Genomic DNA, 21,399 nt, shown 5'->3' with positions numbered 1-21,399 from the left:
TTCTTTTCATTCGCTTAGATTATGTACACACAAAGTGTGTACTTTATATTGTACTTGTAAGAATTTATATTTTTATAATGCTCTAATTGGTACCTGTTTCGTGTCTATTTCACGTAATTGAAATAAATGTAACCGCTTCTTCCATTGTGTGTTGTTAAGTAAATAAAAGTAACGTTACTTTTTGGAAACTCCATTTTATAATTCCAAAAAAATCGTCGTCCTTGTATCGTCGTGAAAAAATAATAATGCATTTAAATGTTACCGCTTTATCAATCTCAAATATGTGTATCGAGTGTTGGATCGATCTCGATAATCGAGTGTTAATCGTACTCGGTCGATAAAAGTGGCGAAGAACAGGTGACGACATCGTTGTCATACTCGTGATTTCATAACACGCCATTTTCTTTGTGTGAAGTGCTGGCTCAGAAAAGTTTCACTCACTGTTTTCTATCTAATTCAAGGTAACGCGAGTTATAATTGATATTTTTATTATTCTGTAAAACATCGTCTACGTCTTTTGATGCGCGTCATATACGTTTCTTAAGACACTAGTCCAATCGTTCTAGTAAATTCCAATTGTCGAGATCGCGTGTTGACAGGTTTTTAAGCATCGCAGTTAAACGGATTCTATTTTGTCTCTATTCGATCATATATGTTAATGCCTTACTGTATCTATTTTTGCACTTCCGAGGGTGTGTTGTGTGTTCACGATAGTATCGCTCAAATATTCTAGACGTTAACCGCCAAAATGCTCGTTCGAAACGTTTTTGCGCAATAGTTTTTGTCAAGTAATGTACATAGATACGTCATTACAAGGGGAGTACTTTTCCCATTCACATTCAATTATGTACGAAATAGTCATGCGTCTATAATACTCTGACCGTCATTCTACGTTTATATAATTTTAGTGTACTTTTATATACGAAGCTGTTGCATCCTAATACAATATTTATTCATCGACGGAAAATAATCTCACATCGGAATATTCGACTTATAATTATTATTTTACAAGGTATTGTACTTTTTTCCTTCTATAGCAAAGATCGTCATATTTATTTATAACAGTCAATAATTCATTCGCCACATACCAATTATTTGCACTATATTGTTATCTTTGATTTGGGCATGCAACATATATGAGCTTGATTGTAGAGTAACTGACTTCAATTTATAATTACATAGTTTAGTATTATCGTTGTACAATATTTTTAAAACAAAACCTTCAGTGCAAACAATATACGTTAGTAAAAAATATTTTGCAACTTTTGATTTGGTGTATTGACAAGAATCTTAACGAATATGGGTGTCTTTTATTTTTAGTTTACAATGGCATCTCGTAAGAAATTATTGCTTAAGGTTATTATTCTGGGAGATTCGGGAGTTGGTAAAACTTCTATTATGAATCGATATATAAACAAAAAATTTAGTAATCAATATAAAGCTACTATTGGAGCAGATTTTCTTACCAAAGAAGTTGTGGTACATGATAGGGTAGTTACTATGCAGGTAAACATATATGTTTTATAAGGTTAATATTATTATTTTCTATACATTTTTTCATCAATTTATCCTTTGTTTTTTTATATTCATGTAGATTTGGGATACAGCAGGACAAGAAAGATTTCAGTCCCTTGGTGTTGCTTTCTATAGAGGTGCAGATTGTTGCGTACTTGTGTTTGATGTGTCTGCACCGAGCAGCTTCAAATCTCTAGACTCGTGGCGGGATGAATTTTTAATTCAAGCTTCACCTCGAGATCCAGACAACTTTCCGTTTGTTGTACTTGAAAACAAAGTTGATCTAGAAACCAGAGTGGTAAGATATTTAGTATAAATATGTCACCAACGAATTGATATTATTGATATTCATTCCTATTAGTTAAAATTTTAAACATCTTTGTTTCCATTAATGTGTTTCAGGTTTCTAGTAAGAAAACGCGACAATGGTGTCAGTCTAAAAATAATATACCATTCTTTGAAACTAGTGCTAAAGAGGCCATTAACGTTGAACAAGCCTTTTACACGATAGCAAAGAACGCTTTAGCTCAGGAGAGCGAAGTAAGTTGAATACAGTGACTTCGATTTCTTACATTTATATAATTTATTTCTTGTCTGTTTCAGGTGGAGTTGTATAACGAATTTCCCGACCAAATTAAGTTGACCAATGACCAAAGAAACAATGGCAAAGGTGACTCTTGTGCCTGCTAGGTCTTGGGACGATGTAAACTTTGGACAAGCACCTAGATGTACAGGGCAGATCGTACATTCGCGTACCTGCACATTTTGGAAAATACTACATCGAACTTGATATGTTCTGGAAGTCCCAGGTATGCTCCCTGGTTTCTTTAAAACTTTATTTAAGGTAATTTCGAGTATGCGCATCGTTAAAAAAATTCTTATTATTAGATTATATATTAGTATGTGAAATAATTCGTAAGCAACATGTTTTAAATCTATAAAAAAAATTTCCGAACAATCTAAAAATTTTCTACCATGGAGCATTCGTTTCACTTCCTCGCATAAGGGACTATGTTGTATTTCGTATTGTGTGTTCGTGCTATACTTAACTCTCCAAATAAATGGTTGGCGAGTTGAGCAATATGTTCAACACATTGTTTCTGAATATTGTAATGCTCTCTTATTGGGTATGGCGAACAGTATGAACTGCCCTTTTCAATTGCATCTTTACAACTCGTTGATGTCCTTCGTCGTGGAGTGATACTATGATGTTTTCGAACCACCATAGACATACATATTATCTCGAGAGAAAAATTCACTGGTCGGGAACACACCTAGCATAATAATTAGATCATTGCAAAAGAGTTTGCTCATGATTTATTAAGTACAATCGCATTTACGGACGAGCTCTAGGAAATAGTTAAGATTCGTGGGTAGATACATTTGATTGTCCCTCGGATGTTGCTTTTTGTCAAACGGAATGGAAATTGTTCATAGTCCTATATTATTCATATATTAATAGATAATTTTATGAAATGAAATGTCTAAAATTTATATTACAGTTAGAAAACTCCCTTTGAATTTATTTAATAACGCAAACATTGCTGGTCATGGTGTGGTCTGAGATACTAATGAAATTTAAAAACAACATAACAATATCTTGTCGTGAAGTTACACGGCTGTTTCTGTCTCAAAAAAGCTAGTGCGTTTTCGAGGAGAAAATCCCCTTTTTCAAATTAACTCGGTAGTTGGATAATTTGTTATTTGATGTTTCCAATGCGCCCCGTAATACTTGTACATTAGTATTTTCACGTATTCTTAAATTCCTCCTTGAGGTGAGAGTCTCGAACCGCGGTGCACGAGTTTTCAAACATCTCGATCTTGAAAGATTTATCATAGTACGATTAAAGTTAGTCAAAAATGTTTTAAAAAGACGTTTTTGTATTAAACATATCACACAATGTATAGAGGCTACTTGGTGATTGTTTTCCAGAAACTATACATTTTTTGTCTATTTATATTTAGTATTATAGCGTAAATTAAAAAAATTATTAAGTTTATGCAAGAAGATGATTTGAAATCGAATAAAAAAATTTCAGTATAATTTTTTAATAGTGTCTTTCTTTTAAGAAAGGAGAACTTTTAGCGAGGGAATATATATTTTCTTGTACCGTGGCTAATGTATCCTACTAAATCAAATAAATTTATAGAGGAGAAATGGGAAAAATGATAAAAGTAACGGAAATTACGCGTCGCGGTGCTGACGATCACTTCCACGTTTAAAATTATAATTTTAGATCTAAGCCAAGTTACTGAAACTGTAGAGCAAAAGATTGCGTGAGCTGAATTGGTAACATACCTATAAGATTTCTTATGAGAAAATTCAGTGCGTGTAACATATGCGTACACTTATGATCGTGCAGAATTTTGGATGCTGTAATGTGCGTTATCATACATGTACGCGTGTATACGTAATATATATTTATATAAATGATGATGATCATGACGAGTATAACTATAATTATTAATATAATTTTATCGAAATATGTTAACGATAAATATTATTAATATTATCATTATTGCTGCTGCTATTGCCGCTGCTGCTATAAAACTACTATTGCTACTCTTAGATTTAAGTATAAAAAAAAAAAAAAAAAAAAAACATGAAATACATTTATTGCAGAAAAATTACGAGCTGGTCGAGTTAATTCGCTGGTACGTTTGTGTCGCGGATAATAATCGTATGACCTGACAAAAATAAAACTATCCCTATTGTGGTTCGATGTCTATATTGTTATTAAGATGAGTGTCTGTTAAGATAGGTAGTAAATCTAGCAACCCCTGTATGAAGTAGTGTATAAGACTAAAATATAACTGAATAGCACCAATTTAGCAAATGTGACAGATAATATAGAAAATAGATTTTTCCAACTATAAAGGCAAGTCTTGTAATACAGTATGGTTTCATCCAAGTTTCCAATATGTTGTTATGTTCTAATCGATATCTTGTACGAATGTAAGAAAGTATTCGTTTTTACACAAAGCAATTTTATCGCTTTTTTAAACCGACTACTTATTTCAATGAAGCCCAAAAAGATTTATATATGACATATGAATGTATACATATATGAATATATGTGAGTGTTGAACTAAGAATACCTACAAGTAGATTATAAAATGCGTATAGAATATTTTATATTAATGTCATGTATGATATCACACGGCCTTTGTTAAGTTTTAAACAAATTTTTACGATTAATGTCAAATACACACATGCATACACACGTCTATATAGAGAATAAATTACGTTCGTTTACAGATAAAATATAATAAAAATTAGAGACATATCTGCGATCGGTAATTATACAAAATATATATTTTAATTATTTGTATCAGCTGATAATAGTTCCGTTATCGTTTCCGCGAGGCATGGTGTAGATTAGTGCGAGAGGTGTAAGACGATTTAGCACGGTGAAATGAAATCAAACGATTTACTTATGCGAGCGAGCTTTATTTCACTTGATGCATAGTCAAAAGTTAGATCAGCTATTTGCTTTAGCCCCCAATGCATCTGGATGCATTTATTGTCGTGTTAGTGGTATCAGCGTAGACTTTCGAAACGGCATTGATGTTGCAGGAGTTTGCCTCGATGACTGCTCGCCTCGCGGTTTTTTCAGTATAGCGAAACTGCGAATTGATCGCGTTCTCATATGATTTGATAGAATTGTTGATGTTTCCTAGCTTGAGAGCGATGCAGTTTTGCATTTCCAAGCTATCTGATGAATAACAGCTACCGAAAAGAAACGACAATTCGTAGAGGTAGTCGTTTCCAGTCTGAAAATAGTAAAGATTTACCCACGTGATTATAAATTATACTTAGTACCTTGACAAATTATATTTGAACGGCGTACCGCTTCTATTTTCTCGAGCACACGTAGTTGCACTTCTAAAAGTGATTCCGCATTCGTTTTGCATTGCTGGAGGACGGAAAATCCTGTCTGACTGATGACCCCGAGCTTATATTTGGCGTCAATGTAGCACTGTTCGGCATCTATTCCTTTTTCTTTAGCAGCATTCACTTCGGCCTAATAAGTATTTTAAGATGCTGATCAGATAGAAATCTAATAACGACAGAAGATCATACAAGGTGTGGCGCGCTGCGAGAAATTCGCGAGAGGATAGAATAGGGGAAGTTGGGGGCGCGTTTTAGACGACTGGGAATCCCCCAATCTGGGATATTGGGAAGTCGGTCGAGGATTGTATAACAGAGGGGTCGGTCGAGCGCTTGTGAGAGCGCGAGCCCTCTGGTGGCGAGCATGGGAGGCGACGTCACAAAGGAGACCGCCCGAAATGATAATGATCGATTTCGACGAACCATTATAAAATTCTAGAGTAGCCAAAAGCATTCGACGCGTATTTTTGTAATGTAACGTAATGTAACTTACACGAATTTTATCAAGGGTTGGATTTACATAATCGTTTATGTTCATCATGCTGTTGATCTTCAGGTTGCTCAAATTCATTTTTATAGAATTACTTAGATTGTTTCTGTTGAGCTGTGCGCTCCTCATGATACGATTAACATTATTCTTTGATTGTTTCGCCTGGCTATTCAACTGATCCAATTCGTTGTAAGCCGATACCTAAAACAAAGAAACTTATGTTCGTACAATTCGAGTGAATTTAACACGTTAAACGCGGAACTAATTTTTCTTCCACTTTCCATTTAGGCGGGCGTGTGTAAGTATTGAAAATGCATCTGTGTATTAGAAGCACTGTTTTTTTTTTTTAATTTAATAATTTTTAACGGGTTAAATTAATAAACGTACTGAATTTGTCGACTCACCTGCAAGACGCAGAGCGCAGCGAGGAAACAAAAGACGATTAATGATTTCATATTCGTCGAGGATAGTTGCGTGTCGCGCTTGTGTTGCTGCGTTTTCATAAACTGATAGCGATGCACCTGTTCTCTTGGATCTTATAAAGAGTACGACGCGCTATTTATCAGCAGAACTAGATCGTCGGTGAGAAGGGGTACGCGCGATGTGCAAACGCACGTTGCCTTTTTCGCATATTGGGAATCCGCGAGTAAATAATGTCGGAATAATTATGACGGTACGGTCATAACTGTGCAACGGGTAACGTGTTCTATTTTTCTAACGGGTATCCCTGGTTTCCATAAGATATCGACGTTCTTTCCGCGTTAGACATCTTTGCAAAAACGATGCAGCATTCCTTAATTGTACAGGAAACAGTTGTTGGAACAAACCCTATCAAATTATTGGTTGTCAATTGGTTGACTTGTTTACGTAGACATTTTAAAATACTTATTTTGTTCTTCGGCGAACTCTCCTTGGCGCACGCTAGTATAAGGTTCTCCAATAAGGGGGATATTTTTATTTTTATGTACATTCGATAGCATTATACAAATAGGTACTTATTTACTAATTTGTGTTCTATTTAAAAACCTTACAGCAATAAGTGAAGATTATGAAAAAATATCAAACTATAATTTCGAAAATTTCTTCTAGAAATTATCGATATAATCTTGTTTTCGGGATTTCTCGGGAACTTGTCTTTGCCGTTGTCACTTATTTCTAAGAACATTTGTTAATGAATATATTGTACGATACGTGTTAATCAGAGCATATATCTAATCGAACAAATTTTATTTCCTTCTGTTTATCGTAATTTTATCGTTTTATCATCGAGACATATTTCCTGTTTGTGAATTTTCGTTTATAGAGTAAATCACAGCATATATAGTTTTAATTCTTACCGTTAATAGCGCTAGGGTGTCGTTCTGAATCGATAATGTTGGATTCGACACCAAAATAGAAAGGGGTCTGTTGTCCTCCACCCTTTCACGCCATGTGTCCCATTCTTCCATTGGATGCTAGATCTATTCCAAACATTGTGTGTGATTCTATGCTACAAGTAAGTGTGACGTCCTTTAGGTTTCGAATGTGCAATATCAATAATTTTACTAATTACAACGTCGTAGAAAATAATTCAGACTCTTTTACAATAGTGGCGAATACAAGGGGGGATTTGAGTCCTCGATGAGAATCTCTCCATCCTTGATCAAAGACATGTATTGTTCTTAGTAGACCCAAAGCTTTAACAGTATGACTCCAGATGGTGCTGTCTGCACCGTGCAGAAGACTTCGGTGATTTTAAAAGAACTGTTAGAGATAGAAGCTAAGAAAAAAGTGTTTTGTTTGATTTTCTACTTGACGGTGGAAAGGATCGGTAAAATTTATTCAAGAAACTACTCTAGATCCTAGAATGGGAATATTCTATATAATATACGTAATACTAATGGACAACTGACCGTTAATCATTTAGTGAAGGTTAGGCGACGTTATGGTTAGGTTAGGTTAGGTAGATAGTAAACGAGTGACTGTGTAACATCACATGGTGAAAAATGAAGATAGCTGCAATCAAAAGGGAACATAACAACGTGACTAGAATCCAGAGAAGTTTGGAAAAACTGAAAAAGCAGTTACAAAAATACGCCTTAACGCAGAATACCGAAACAACAAAGGAGGAATTGATAAGAAACCAGAAGATCGAACAGTTGGCGATGAAAGCGAAACTTCTATTGAAGCAGTACGAAAAGATTCAGGATGAAATAAAATATTATGAGAATATGTATGAAAAGGTGTTAAAGAAAAGAGTAAACCTTTTACAGAAGAAGATTACAAGGGATAAGTTAAGGCTGTCCACTATGAAGCAAAGGTGTAATGAGCTGAAAGTACAAATAGGAATCAAATCGTATAACATGAGGAGAAAGAAGAAACGACAATCGATGAATCGAAGCATAGCTAGAGGGATCAAGAGAACGAAATCAAAATTTACGACAGAAAATATGCAGGTTAATGAGAAAAAACAAAATATTACAAAAAACAAGAAACTAGATAAACCCAAGATACTCTTCGTTAATGGTAGTGATGTACAACATGCGTTTACTAATTCAATAAATACGACGGAATCCGAAAATGTGAACTTTCCTGAATGTAGAATTAAGTTGGAAAGAATATCGGAAGCACAGACGAAGCAATATATCGAACAAAAACGCATAAATCAACGTCGGGCAAAAAGGAAGCGGACAACACAGGGAATCATTACAAAACCTAGTAACAGTGAATTAGTAACAATTAAACAAAATTGGCAAACCAAAATTCCAACATCAATTTTACAAGACATCGAAAGCGAGCTCAATCCTGAGTGAAACAGAACTGCCAACATGGCAAACATTGTTTCACCAGACGCTTGCCGGTAATTGTCAAAAAACGCATTTGTTTATTCTACAAAATTTCCTCAGTTACACGGTATAACATTCATTTACACAAGAAATTTCAAAACGTATGAATGCATAACATAAACTGAAAAAAGAATTAATGTTAATGTTCCGTATAAAAAGAGATTTTTATACAGATTTTGGTTTTATTTTCAAAGGGTTCAGAAAGTATCCAGAACTGTTGAACATGAGAAAATAGATCTGACAAATGCAGTACCATTTAATAGAAATGTCGGTTTACATCGATATACGAACATTCGCATATGCATTTAGGAAAATAGTATAAAAAGGATGAAATAGAAGTCATTAATCTTGTTACTATTTGAATAATGAGTTTGAACATCATTACTAAATATACTATAACTTCTGCTAATAGTACACGTATGTGCAAACTATTGAGCAAATAGAAATAAATGTTTGAATACAATGAAAGAGTTATCATCTTTTAATAAAATTGATTTGTTATGATCATAAAAATATGTGCTGCTGCCGACATAGTATCGCATAAGTATTTTATTTTTAATATAGATTTAGTATCTTTAGAATAAGATCTTATTGCCCTGGTTAAATTATGCTGAACTTTTGATGCGATGTAGTTCATTCTGTATCGTATCCCCTGTATCTCGGAAACTGTTCAATGTACAAGATTGGAACTTTCTATCAAGACATAATGAACTACATCATATCAAAAGTTCAGCTAATTTAACTGGGGCCATTTTCCACAAGATCTGTGCAGGGTCCTTTAAAGTTAATATTATTTCTTATGCGTTTGACTTATAAAACAAATGTTTTATATAATTTGCCATATAACATATGATATATTATTCCAAAATAGGCAAATAACAAAATCAGAAATATTTAGTTATAATTTAAAAGTATTAATGTAATTGACAAAGTCATTGTTAATTAGGCTAAACGAGGTGAAAATAAAATCCATGACAACATTTTCTGGCTAATGAAATAAAATATTAAGATGTGAAAAATAAATTACTGCGCTTGTACTAATGGGAAATAAAGAATGATGGGTCTAGTGAGAAAATAATTACCAGAAGTCAAATTGTCGATAACAACCGGTGATGTAAAGAGCCACCCAAACTTCCTAACTATAGGCAACTTAAGGTTCTATCTTCTTTCAATCTTTATATGATAAAAACAGCAGTTATTATTCTTAGGCATGTTATTCATACAAATGATATTATCCTGAATTTGAAAAGTCTGTGTAGCATACTTAAATGTAATAGCAGCAGAAGTAGTTAAACAGTAGATAGGAAATAATCTCTTAACTATGATGCTAATTGTTCTTGTACAGACTATAGTTACTACAGAATGTGCACATTGGTATTCAACAATTTTACCCCGATTTAGAAGAGACCAAACGATGCGTGACTATTTCCAAATGTCACAGTGACAGTCGTATTTTGTAAAATTATTTTTTCTCATGTCAATTTGTCAAAGAATGTCAAGAAGCTGGCAAATGTTTACGAATATATTTGTAATTCTCATACTTGTACCTGTATATTGTTACGCGCGGAAGGATGTTTAAATAAACATTGAAAAATTTTTACTTTTGGATTCAATATATTTAAATAATTGCCGTACATTGGTACTAATGATCGCCTCTACAATAAGCTACATATTAATGGTATTAAACGATAGGTATTAATAAATTACTAATCGACACTGTACAATGTTATTTCGCTGTGCTGGTGCGCAAAATAATTACAAAAGAAGGAAAAGTCAAATCGACTTCGGATTTCGAGATCGTGGTAATGAATTACCGCGCCGAACTTCTACGCTTATAGTTACATGATATACTTAAATTTGTAAAAATACTCGATATTGGCAGTAACAATTCGCAATCGTTCCAAAGAATTGTTGAAAACGTATGAAGCGTTATACAAGAAGAATACATTTAGACGTAGGATGAATAAAAGAATATCTAATATGATAGAGGGAGAAAATTGTGTTAGTTTTTAAACTATCGTTCGACTACGAATAATATACATACGAAAACGGATACATTTTATCATGCAATGTATTCTATATTTATTATTAAACAGTCGTCGTTTGGCACTTGCCAACAAACATTGAACAACGTCATAAATGATTTTAATCAAGTGGCAAGTATAAAAACCTGATCGGTGAAACGTTGTGTATTGTTAGCGATTGTGCAAACGAATCGTACAATTAGTTTTCCTTTTCTGCTTTACACTTTTTTTTTTACGAATACGATGAAGTTTATCATGCGATCTGTTTGGTCAATGATGATCCCTGTAGGAATTTTGATCATGTGGCTGTACAAAAATTATTACAAAATTTTCGTCTACAACTACTGCCATTCACGAAAGCACCAAAACGATTTGGAACAACTTGCTAATACGGTCGTTCATCCTTTATGCTTTGCTACGTTACGATATAGCCGAATTTGCCGTGTTATTCGTTCTTCGATAAAAAAAAAATTATTAATATATATATATCAGTAGATAATATATATAATATTAATATATAAGTATTGGATAATAACATTAACTATGGCAGTCTATTGAAACGTTACGTACTTAGCTAAATTTCCTTCGGTTCTCATACAATAGGTCATGAGAACGAGTTTGTCGTACCTCTGCCAAAAAAAAAGATTTGTACTCGAGAATTGTTTTGGTATTTTGGTGTAGGTACGAGACTGTCTTACGTTTCCCTCGTCAATAAATCAAACTTCTCGTTTAGAAATCAAGGTATCGAATTGAAAGGATAACGGCAGTGTAGAGATCAATATTCGATCCAAAATATCAATACCATGTCATTTCCTAAATTTCCTAAAAATAACGATACACGAATCCGTTCGTTACGAAAACGTTGCAAGTCCATTAATCGGCAGATATTTCGTTTGTTTATAAAATGGACTCCCATCACTGTCATAACGAACGTTTCACGTACAAAATAGTTGATATCGGTCGCTTCCATTGAGTCACCATGGACTTAAGGTAATATGGTTAAGTCATTAGCTATATCTGGAGCTCTCGAGGGGACGATACAAATTTTATGGCTTCGAATATAATCTACAAATCTACCACGCTAAATTATTGTCTAATGTTATTGTTCTACGTGCCACGAACATACTAAAGTCGTGGTATTTAATTATTTACGGTGGTGCTGTATCAAGAAGCAGAAACACTGGCACGTGAGGGTCAAACGATTTTAACACTTTACCGACCGATAGCCTATCAATCGACTGTTTTACCGGCCAACGCTTACCGACCGATAGCCTATTAATCAACTGTTTTATCGGTCGACGTTTACCGACCGATAGCCGATTAATCAACCGCTACCGGTCGGTAAAGTGTTAATAAACGTAGAGAGATCGAGAGTAATTCCAAAAAGCAGCATCGATCAGCTTCCTCCTACTTTCGACGTCTCTAGAATTACTTTCGTTCTCTCTACTGCAGCAACGAGAAGGCGGAACAATAACTTTGGAAATGTCGATGTGCTCCTTAATGTAACTAATTCCATTAGAATACGTATTTTCCTCTCAACTGGAGCGAATTCCAAGTTCGTAGAAACGTTGATATCTTTGTTATGAAACTACATATCAATGTAAGGTATAAGGCATGAATATTGGCAGTGATAGAATGTACAACTGCTTCGAGTTTTCTGTCGCATTTTACATCCCCACATCCATGCAATAGCCAAAGTATTCGACTGACCAAGAGGTATAGATTCAGGCTCGAATCTCTCAGACTCATTTTGCTTTTAATGCATTCCCAAGTAAATCTAGAGCATATCGTTTACAATGCATTTACAGAAACTGATTGAATCGATCGACTTATACCTCTTGATTCCCCGGTTTGGACCTCAATTACATGTCAATGTTAATATTCGTTTTTATACAGGTTGTTACGATGTTTCAACGAAATAAAAAAAAAAAAACGAATACTGCAGTCCTTACCAGATACTAAGTTATATACACACTTAATGGAACTCTTAATTAGGTAGATATAAGAATTCGACGAATAGTTCAAGAAAATAGAACTATTACCAGCATTTCTCTTCTTTCAAGTTTTCGGTACATTAATAGGCTCGATGATCTTATTGTCATGAATGGAATTAGTAAAAAAAAAAAATCGAGTGAATAATATTCCTATTCTTAACATAAATAAACCATTAAATTTTAAATGCGAATCGTAAGATAGTAAATAGTTATTAATTAATCTACGTTCTATTCGACATATCAAGAATAGTTTGTGAGTGCTCTTCACACGTTCCTTGGATTTGTGACTTCGCTTCGAAGCAATCTCTTTGATCGTACAACGTTGATTGTTAACGGTCGATTTTGTGCAATAACTATTGTTAAGAATCAAGCGGACTAGTAACGACTTAAACATATGATTCGGAGTAACCTCGAGGTCAAAGGAATCGGTTCGTTAGCAGATCGTCATTTTCATCGTGTGTTCGTTGAACCAGTCTTTTGCGACGTACTCAAATCCACTAGTGGAATTTCTATCTGCTGAAAGCTGTAAATCTTTTGCTTACACTTCTAGAGACTCGAAGTTTCTTATTTACAGTTTAGAGAACTATCCAGCAAAGATGGCTTTAAATAGAATATGGTACAGGGTCTAACTTTAAATCCGTCTAGCTTTTTGGAAGGTCACTTTTGTTCGCTTGGTTCGAGTTTAAACAATGAAATGAAAATATTGGTCCTACATACCTGTACTCCACAGGCATCTAGAGATTATTAAGCTCCGTACATTTCGAACTAGGGTGGTAGAACATCTAGTTTTAATCCGATTTTCGGGCTACAAAAGGCGCAGTAACCTCCGCATTTTCCCGTGATATGCTGATTGCTCTGAGGGTGCAATTGAATAACATACAATGTGTCATTGCACGATATTAATTATATGCTTTACTTACAATATTATAAATTTCCATTGATACTCCAAGCGTTCCTGTCCATGTAACGTCCGACGATAGTTTCAGTTGAGTTCCACTTAAGTTAATACTAAAACGACCTTGGGGACAATAGGCACGACTGTAGCAATCACCAGCCACGCCATACTTGACGCGTTTTGCACCTTTTGTCCACGAGAATGTATAATCGTCCTCTAAAAGATACAATATACTTTGTAACATATATAAAAAAAAAGAGACCAATGTTTAAGATGGCGACCTAAATAAGTAACATCTTACCTAAAATATAAAGCTTGATAGGGTCGAATCTTACTCTTCTGAACATTGTTTTACCGGAAATGGTTCCAGCATCGGTAACACATTTACAACTATCGTTTCTCTGTCCATTGTATGGACAAGTTTGATACTTTATTAATCTAAAATGTACGAAATAATGTAGAGAATAACTTCTGATGTTCTGAGCTGAAGTGCATCTAGATACTTGCCTCTTATCGTATATTTCCGCGTAATTCTCTCGAGATCCAGCTGGCAATGTCAAATACTCTTTTGGATCAGAAGTTGACATTCCATGGCAATAAATCGACATGCTTCTTCCACCCACGATCAAAGTGTACTCGCCGTCTTTGTTAGCTTTAAAGTACTTTTTAGTTTCGAGGCAAGAGAGTGGATAACATTTTCTTTGGTTGCACTTTTGCTTTCTGTGTGGCTTAAATTCGATAGGGCAATTAACTCGAGCTACTCTTTTGCCAGACCTATCGCGGCAGAATATTCTTCGCGTTTGGCGGCCCTTTTGCCCACACGTGTGACTGCACTAAAATTTCGATTCATTTCAGTCACGTAATATTTGAGGGAATGATTAAAAACTATTTCAACTTGTTAAATTGGGCTCACTTTCTTCCATGGGCCAGGGCTCCAAAAATACTTGTCGTCGCACTCCTGTAATTTACAGGTCTGTTCAGCGGGTGGTTTTTGATCCAGTGGACAGTTGTCGCTGGGTCTTGGATCGATCAATCCATATCGATTAGTACGATGACATGTTACTGTTCGACGTTGAATTCCCTCGCCACATTCTGCTGAACACTTTAAACAAAGTTGCCTGATTTTCATTGCAATTCTTACTAACAAAGTGATTTTTTAGGGAACAGTCGAGCTATTATGCTTTTCACTTTATTTTGTTAATTTCTTTCCTTCTTTACATGGAATCAAATACCACATAACATGGTCAAATGGATCTTTGTAGACTAGGAAAAGGAAGAATTTTAACAAAATTTGTGACAATTTAAGTACGTGGTAAATAATACAATGAACAATTTCATCTGTTTAAACATTTTTACCTGAAACATATATTGTTGACATGCAGAAAAAATAATAAATTCATGCCCATGCACTGTTCATGAATAAATAATATGTTTGAAAATGTCAGTAAAGTATAATCTGTGTGACAAAAATGCTGTATGACGGGAACTACTGTATGAAGAAAATCATTCAATTTGCATACCCATTCAATAAGTGCTGTACACGAGTTAATAGTGTTAATAGAATGAATATCATTCTTTCACACGCATAATTCGATGAAATACAAACTTCCCTGATTATATCTGCAAGTTTATCTCTTACAGAAATTAAAAATTCTCATAACAAGGAATGTTTGCAGAACTCTGATATTATTAGGTACATTAAAGTAGAATTTGGATTATTGTGTCTAAGAATTAATCACTACCATGTAGGAACCATACCAAAACCGTTTAATGACTAAAGTTGGTGTAACGATATAACTCTGTCCATTGTGAGTTCAAATTAAAATTGAAAACAACCAACTTCGATCATTTTTTGTACTGTTCCTTAGATTACAGAATGGAATTATCAATGAATTTATTTTAAAACAAATTTAAAATAAAAAGCTTATAGATGAATTCGAAAGAAACATGATAGCCTTTAGTGATACATTTTTAAGTTAAATTATAACCTTTTCAATGCGAAAGGCGTATATATACATTGGGGTTGGTCATATTGCATCGTAATTGATTAAACAACAAATTCTCGACATTGAATTTTAAGTTTTTAAACTGCAATTTGGTTACTCACTGGCGTGTGAGTGCATAAAACTTACGCGGTGTTGCAACAGAGGGTGCCACTGTTAAAGGGCTCATTTAAACTTGAATCTACGCCAATAATGCACTCTAAAATGATTTCTGCTGAGTGTTTTCAGGATCATTTTACATTCCTGTCTATTTAAGCTTGATAGGGTGAATTTGTAATAATTGTGAAACAAGTAGAAATGTATATTCTTAGGTGAAACGTGTACAAGTTTGGAAATGCAGTTCTTAGAACTGCATCAGAACTTTGACTAAGAATTTCATGCCCTATTTATTTAATTACACGCCTTTCATTTAGCGATAATCCAGAATGAAAGATGCATCCATCGATAAGCCGAGCGATAGGATCGAACGAAAAAACATTCCGGGTGGAAATAGCGACAAAATGAAGAAGAGGCAGGCGATGATGTAAAACGTGATCGATAGATCATAGTGGCGAGGCATGAAGGTACCTCAGACCAAGCGCCTTCCTGCCAAATATAGTCACAGGCAACGCGTCGGCAGGATCTCTGCGATCTTGGCTTGGACAAGCCAAGCCTCGAACACTGCTCGTCCTTAACCGTCACTTCCGGTCCGTGGTTCCCCCTCCTCATCGTGCACTCCACCCTTCGCCTCTGCAGTCCGCTACCGCACGATTTCGAGCACTGTAAAACATTTTCGTTCGACCAAACTGCGACAGATGGCAACCTCCGAACAGCCCTCAACTTCCGGTAAGCACGCTTAAACGAATCGATTTTCTTTTACTCGTCCACTTCCGGTTATTCGTGACACTAATTTGTAAAAATCAACTCTGATTCGTACCGTCTTGTTCTCGCCTTCTTAACTGTACCGTTACACGTCCAATTAGTATTTAAATTATAAGAAAGCCTAAATGTTTACGCACATCGACGGAAAACGTTTAACATCCTCACGAAGTAAACTGTTCGCATGCTGTAATATAAAACAGCTTTCAACGACAATGAGAGTGAAGGTACACAACATCGACAGAAGATTCGTAGGTAAGACAACAGGTGAATTAAATTTTTCACGACACTCCGATTTGGCAAAAGTGCTTGGTTGCCAACGATAATACGAATTTTGTAAATATAAGGTAATCGGTTACGATTGAATTATTTAAGCGTAACAAAGCTGCAATACAGTGAGAAATATTGTGCGGGGAAAGTAATACTTACGGAAGTCCAGTTCGAGACTTTCCATTTTCGAAAAATGTTCGGTTCCAGTCGATTTTTCCTGTTCGTGGAGCCGGTCACGCACGGGCTCTTCCGGCATATCTTCACTACTTCCGGTTTTTCACTGCTGTGGCATCTGTCGTCCGGTACAATTTCACCCTGCGGACTCTGACAACGCACTTGTCGATGTTGGAATCCCGTGTCACATTCCACGTCGCACTATATCGACAAATGATTCGAACGAGTCAGTAACGTAAAGCACAGCTTCTCTTTTTGCACAATATTTCGTGGCTAACCTGACTCCAATCGCCAGTGTTCCACATTGGGCATTGATGACGATTGCAAGGAATCGAAGTTGACGGTTTCTTTTTTCTGTCACAGTAGTCGTCGGGGGCAATGGTTCCCGTTTCAATGGAGACACATTTTACCCCAGTGTACATATAGCCCCCGATACACGGCCTGGAACACTGGAAATCATACATAACTTTATAATTTTTTTAGATTCGAGATGATACAACTTTACGACGAAAATCCTGACCTCCTTGTACGATCTAACGTCCCATTGATATCCAGAACGGAACGTAATGTCACCGACTTCATTGTCCTGTTGAGAAGGTTCCTCGTGCGGTGGATCGGAAGAATATTTAATTGGCGTTGCGTTGGCCTGCAATAACATTTCGTGAGTAGTTACGTTTTGTATTACAATTAAAAGCAAATAATCAACGCACCACTGTTGGGCAGGGCTTAAGCACGCAGGTGGTGATGTCTTCCGGTTTATCAGAAAAGGAACATTTGTTGCTTATGGTCCCATCAGAGGATTCGCAAACTACTTTTCTTTGCTTCACGCCTGCACCACAAGTGACTGAACACTGTAAACCGAACAAGTCGAATCCCCCATTATACAGTTTAAATTAAATTCTAGCTCAGATGTATTAAATAACAGTTTCGTCGACTATCATGTGTGTAACAAATGTTTGATTTAAGTATATACCGGGCTCCAGGCATCGGATTTCCATTGCTCGCAAGGCCCAGCGTTGCAAGCCTCCACGACTTCCGGCGGCGACTCGCCACAGTCGCTGTGAGATACAATTCGGTTGTCCACGTGGCACAAATACTGCTGTTGTCGTTTGCCAGGGCCACACGTTGCCGAGCACTGCGATTTTAGAGACCAAAATAAGAAATCAAGAACACGAATTTGTCGATCGAGGCTTCGTTAAAAAGTTAGCATCTCCCATTAAAATTTTTGTATAGTCGCGAAAACCACTCACGGGAGTCCACTTGACGAAATCCCACTTGGGACACGCGTCCTGGCCGCACACTCTCTTGAGATACTTCTCCTGGCTGGCGCAATTGTCCTCCGACACGGGTCTCCCGTTCGAGTGCACGCAAACGGCTGTTCTGTATTGGACCCCGCTTCCGCAAGTAACGCTGCAGCTGCCCCAGTCCCCGTAATTCCAATGGACGTTCTCGCAAGGACCGATGCAGGCTTCTATCTCGTTGGGTCTTTGAAGATGAGCGCAGGCACGCGCGTGTATAGGACGCGGCGGATAGTTCGAGTTGACGAGGACTTGGAAGCACTTCGAGGTCACCGTGCGTGTACCTGGGCCACAGTGACTGGAACACTCGGATACCGTCGTTTGCCACCTGGAGAAATCAGGTACGTAGAAGATTTTATCATCGTGTTAAAGTTACATTAAGATTTTATTTCTGACTTACTTCAGAGAGCAATGATTGTTGCAGAGTTGGCTCTCCTCGCGCGGCTTCTCTTCCTCGCGACAGTAGTCGTCGGAGACGACATCCTTGTGCTCCGTACTCCTGCACTCGGCTCTACGATACTTCATGCCCTGACAAGTGTGAGTACACTCCGACCAGTTGCTCAGAATCCACGTGTAGCTGTTCAAGATCTTCTTAGGCACGGTGTACTCGTAGGTGATTTGAGGAGGATTCTCGTTCGGCACCGACAACACCTGAAAGAAAAGAAATATCTTAGGTCCATCGCCTCTCCTACTGGGTACCAGAGGAACCACAATACCTTCAATCGCGCAGAACTCACCTCTAGAATTAAGTCCGTGCCGATCGGTCTGGAGCTATTCAGACGCTCCACGACCGATTCGGGTCCACTGTACTCGATGGTGATGCCGGATTGCACCAGAGCGATCACCTTTCGGTGCATCACCATGTAGTTGCCGTTCAGTATGTATTTACCGTCCTCCCCGAGCCTCAGAGCTAGAGAAAACGATTTTGAGTAGGCGTAAACGAAGGAGACGTTGTCATTTTATAAGCGAAAGGGTTGCGTTTCGGAGATCCTGTACCTAGGTAGTTGCTATCGTCGTGTGATCCCTTCCAACCGTGCTGTCTGATGTCTATGTAGCTGCTTCCTGCTGGGATCTTGGTCACCCTCGTGTATCCGTACTTGGTGTCATTGTAGGTACCCGTGATCCTCTGGCAGGTGGAATTGTCGCCCTTGCATACGCCGCAAGTGTCGAGTTCCGCCGTCGAGTTCAAAACGTGATCGCATCCCGCTGGTTTACAGAGGCCGTTCACGCACACGTGAAAGGTGTCCGGTCCGCACGGTGTTCCGTCGATCACCTTGTCCCTCAGCTTGTAATAATGATTACTTTCCACTTGGCAGTGCAATTTACAACGGTCCTGCGGCAATACTGAAACAGGAAGAGCAGAAGCGTCGCTCGTGGAAATTCCAGACGCTAGAAACGTTCAGCGGGGCCGCTGTATTTACGAGACACTTGTTACCGATGGAATTACTTACTCCTGGTGTACTCCGCGTGCCACTTGACGTCCTCGGTCAGATTCTGTATGCTCAGATTGTTGTTGTCGAATTGCGAGCACTGCTGTTCCCTGCGAAACGGATCAAAGTTAGGTCGGTATAGAAAAGGTCATCATGCTTGAGACGATAATTAGGTTAATCGACGCCCTGTCTCTTGTGATCCTCCTCGGGCACGGTGTTGCATTAATATATGTAAAACTACTCGTAATAAGAAACGAGGCGTTCAGAGGAAACTGCATTTTACTCGTCTCCGAAGAGGGTCACAACTCGAAACCGTTGTTTTATTGCTAACTCGAATTCCAAATTGATTCCAGATCGATTACCTGAAATCCGGGGTTCCCGGTGGGCATTCCTTGGTCGCGCAGCTGCGGTACCTGACGCGATCCCCGACGCAGTAATTGCCACCGTTCTGCGGGGGCGGATCGTTGCATTCGCGGTATTTTTTCTTTATGCCGCCGCCGCAGGTTCGCGAGCATTCGCCGTATCGTCCCCATTCGCCCCACTGGCCATCGACCGGCTCGAGATTCCTACGGGAGACGCACTCGCCACGATGACACCATTTGTTGACGCCGCAGGCGGTTCCGTCGGCCCACGGCATGTGCTGGGTATGACACTGATCAGGATCATCCCACCTCGGTGCGGTGCACCACAATCTCCTGCACACTGCCTGGCCGATAACCAACCAACCGCTCAGTTTATCTCAATTCTTAAGCACTGTATCCGTTATACGACTCTTTTGTTTCAATTCTTAGCCTGTCGTTTGCTTAAATAGTTCTTCCATTGCTTAAGATCTTGACGCTAGACGGCAGAACCTCGATAACTATCGGTTCAAGTTAATCTTCGCGGCTCGAATTGATCGTGTCGAACAACGCAAAATTTTATACGATAGACTCGTCTTTTAAATCCCTCTAATTTTAGTGATTTCGTTCAAACTGTAAGATCTTCGACCAAATAGATGCTTCTACTCGCTGTAGATCGAGAAGTCGGGGGCAACTCGTTGATTAGGAATAGTCTGTACGAAAACGCGCGACTTACCATCCTTGTCCATGTGGGAACAGATCCTGGACCCCCGTCCGAACACGAGCTCGCACTGCTTGTTCTCCGAGTAATCCTCGCCGGGTAGTCTGCTCACGTCCTCTTTTTCCATTATTTTATCGGGCTCGTCGAGCAAGCAGTTGGCGTGGCCGGCTCTGAAACAAATTTCGACAGGCTCGAAGATCGTTCCGTATCATCGGGGGACGAAATTTTTGTCGGAAACGAATGGGACTCGGAGCGTGCAGGTCGTTTAGAATCCAGCGGGACCGGATTCCTAAGCGACGAGTCGACGGGAGTTCCTCTGCCGTTGCAGAAAAACTCCCGTCTCCTTGTCTTCCGATCCGACCGAACTCGTCGACGCCTGTTTACTTTGGACTTTTTAAAAAAGTGTCTAAAAATGACCCTTAAGACGGTCCTTTGGATTGGCCAAGAGGCAGCGCCATTTTATCGAATCTTGAGAAAAGGGTAATGCATGATAATCGACGTCGATCTACCCAATGGTTGGATATTCATGAGACACCAAATTCCATAATGAAAACGAGTTGGAACCCTAAGAGGGTAATGACTGGCGATCCACGAGCTGATGTTGTTCATTATACCTTCTGAAAATCTGGCGATTATGCAGCGGCGGTCACGTATTTAATGAATTGTATATGT

At 37.7% G+C, this 21,399-nt stretch overlaps 4 protein-coding genes across 5 annotated transcripts in view; 2 read left to right on the top strand and 2 right to left on the bottom strand.

Moving 5' to 3' along the window:
- The first annotated feature begins 319 nt into the window (after window positions 1-319).
- Window positions 320-2,311, top strand: LOC122396882 (ras-related protein rab7). Of its 2 annotated transcripts, XM_043395613.1 has the most exons (6): window positions 320-461; window positions 909-1,012; window positions 1,321-1,506; window positions 1,595-1,813; window positions 1,918-2,055; window positions 2,119-2,311. In XM_043395613.1, exons 3-6 carry the CDS (start codon window positions 1,327-1,329, stop codon window positions 2,203-2,205), a joined length of 624 nt encoding a protein of 207 aa, XP_043251548.1. In that variant the 5' UTR covers window positions 320-461; window positions 909-1,012; window positions 1,321-1,326; the 3' UTR covers window positions 2,206-2,311. The 2 variants fall into 2 exon arrangements, with proteins under 2 accessions (XP_043251548.1, XP_043251549.1); XM_043395614.1 differs by lacking the exon at window positions 909-1,012 and having other exon boundaries at window positions 363-461.
- Window positions 2,312-4,863: 2,552 nt separating this feature from the next.
- LOC122396881 lies at window positions 4,864-6,845 on the bottom strand. Its single transcript, XM_043395612.1, has 4 exons — window positions 6,302-6,845; window positions 5,901-6,098; window positions 5,367-5,540; window positions 4,864-5,289 (listed from the first exon to the last, which is right to left on the bottom strand). Exons 1-4 carry the CDS (start codon window positions 6,398-6,400, stop codon window positions 5,011-5,013), a joined length of 750 nt encoding a protein of 249 aa, XP_043251547.1. The 5' UTR covers window positions 6,401-6,845; the 3' UTR covers window positions 4,864-5,010.
- Window positions 6,846-6,921: 76 nt separating this feature from the next.
- On the top strand, window positions 6,922-10,494 carry LOC122396879. Its single transcript, XM_043395610.1, has 2 exons — window positions 6,922-8,736; window positions 10,068-10,494. The coding sequence occupies exon 1, from the start codon at window positions 7,883-7,885 to the stop codon at window positions 8,687-8,689; it is 807 nt and encodes a 268-aa protein (XP_043251545.1). The 5' UTR covers window positions 6,922-7,882; the 3' UTR covers window positions 8,690-8,736; window positions 10,068-10,494.
- A 134-nt stretch (window positions 10,495-10,628) lies between these two features.
- The window catches only part of LOC122396876 (A disintegrin and metalloproteinase with thrombospondin motifs gon-1-like), a 91,316-nt gene continuing 80,545 nt past the window's right edge, over window positions 10,629-21,399 (bottom strand). Inside the window, exons 12-30 of the mRNA XM_043395605.1 lie at window positions 20,743-20,897; window positions 20,031-20,370; window positions 19,690-19,778; window positions 19,235-19,582; window positions 18,976-19,148; window positions 18,639-18,889; window positions 18,191-18,566; window positions 17,914-18,075; window positions 17,651-17,791; window positions 17,461-17,586; window positions 17,219-17,389; window positions 16,926-17,141; window positions 16,206-16,397; window positions 14,549-14,737; window positions 14,143-14,468; window positions 13,937-14,073; window positions 13,661-13,851; window positions 13,458-13,595; window positions 10,629-13,263 (exon numbers count right to left, since the gene is read on the bottom strand). Coding sequence (XP_043251540.1) covers window positions 13,506-13,595; window positions 13,661-13,851; window positions 13,937-14,073; window positions 14,143-14,468; window positions 14,549-14,737; window positions 16,206-16,397; window positions 16,926-17,141; window positions 17,219-17,389; window positions 17,461-17,586; window positions 17,651-17,791; window positions 17,914-18,075; window positions 18,191-18,566; window positions 18,639-18,889; window positions 18,976-19,148; window positions 19,235-19,582; window positions 19,690-19,778; window positions 20,031-20,370; window positions 20,743-20,897 — 3,673 coding nt within the window. The 3' untranslated portion in view covers window positions 10,629-13,263; window positions 13,458-13,505. The remainder of the gene's footprint in view (window positions 13,264-13,457; window positions 13,596-13,660; window positions 13,852-13,936; window positions 14,074-14,142; window positions 14,469-14,548; window positions 14,738-16,205; window positions 16,398-16,925; window positions 17,142-17,218; window positions 17,390-17,460; window positions 17,587-17,650; window positions 17,792-17,913; window positions 18,076-18,190; window positions 18,567-18,638; window positions 18,890-18,975; window positions 19,149-19,234; window positions 19,583-19,689; window positions 19,779-20,030; window positions 20,371-20,742; window positions 20,898-21,399) is intronic.

Source organism: Colletes gigas, unplaced genomic scaffold (genome assembly GCF_013123115.1).
Source record: "Colletes gigas isolate AHSC1104 unplaced genomic scaffold, ASM1312311v1 Colletes_gigas_Sc00008, whole genome shotgun sequence".
In the NCBI taxonomy this organism is placed as follows: domain Eukaryota; kingdom Metazoa; phylum Arthropoda; class Insecta; order Hymenoptera; family Colletidae; genus Colletes; species Colletes gigas.
Note: the sequence above shows the minus strand (reverse complement) of the source record. Positions and strands in the feature narration are given on the sequence as shown.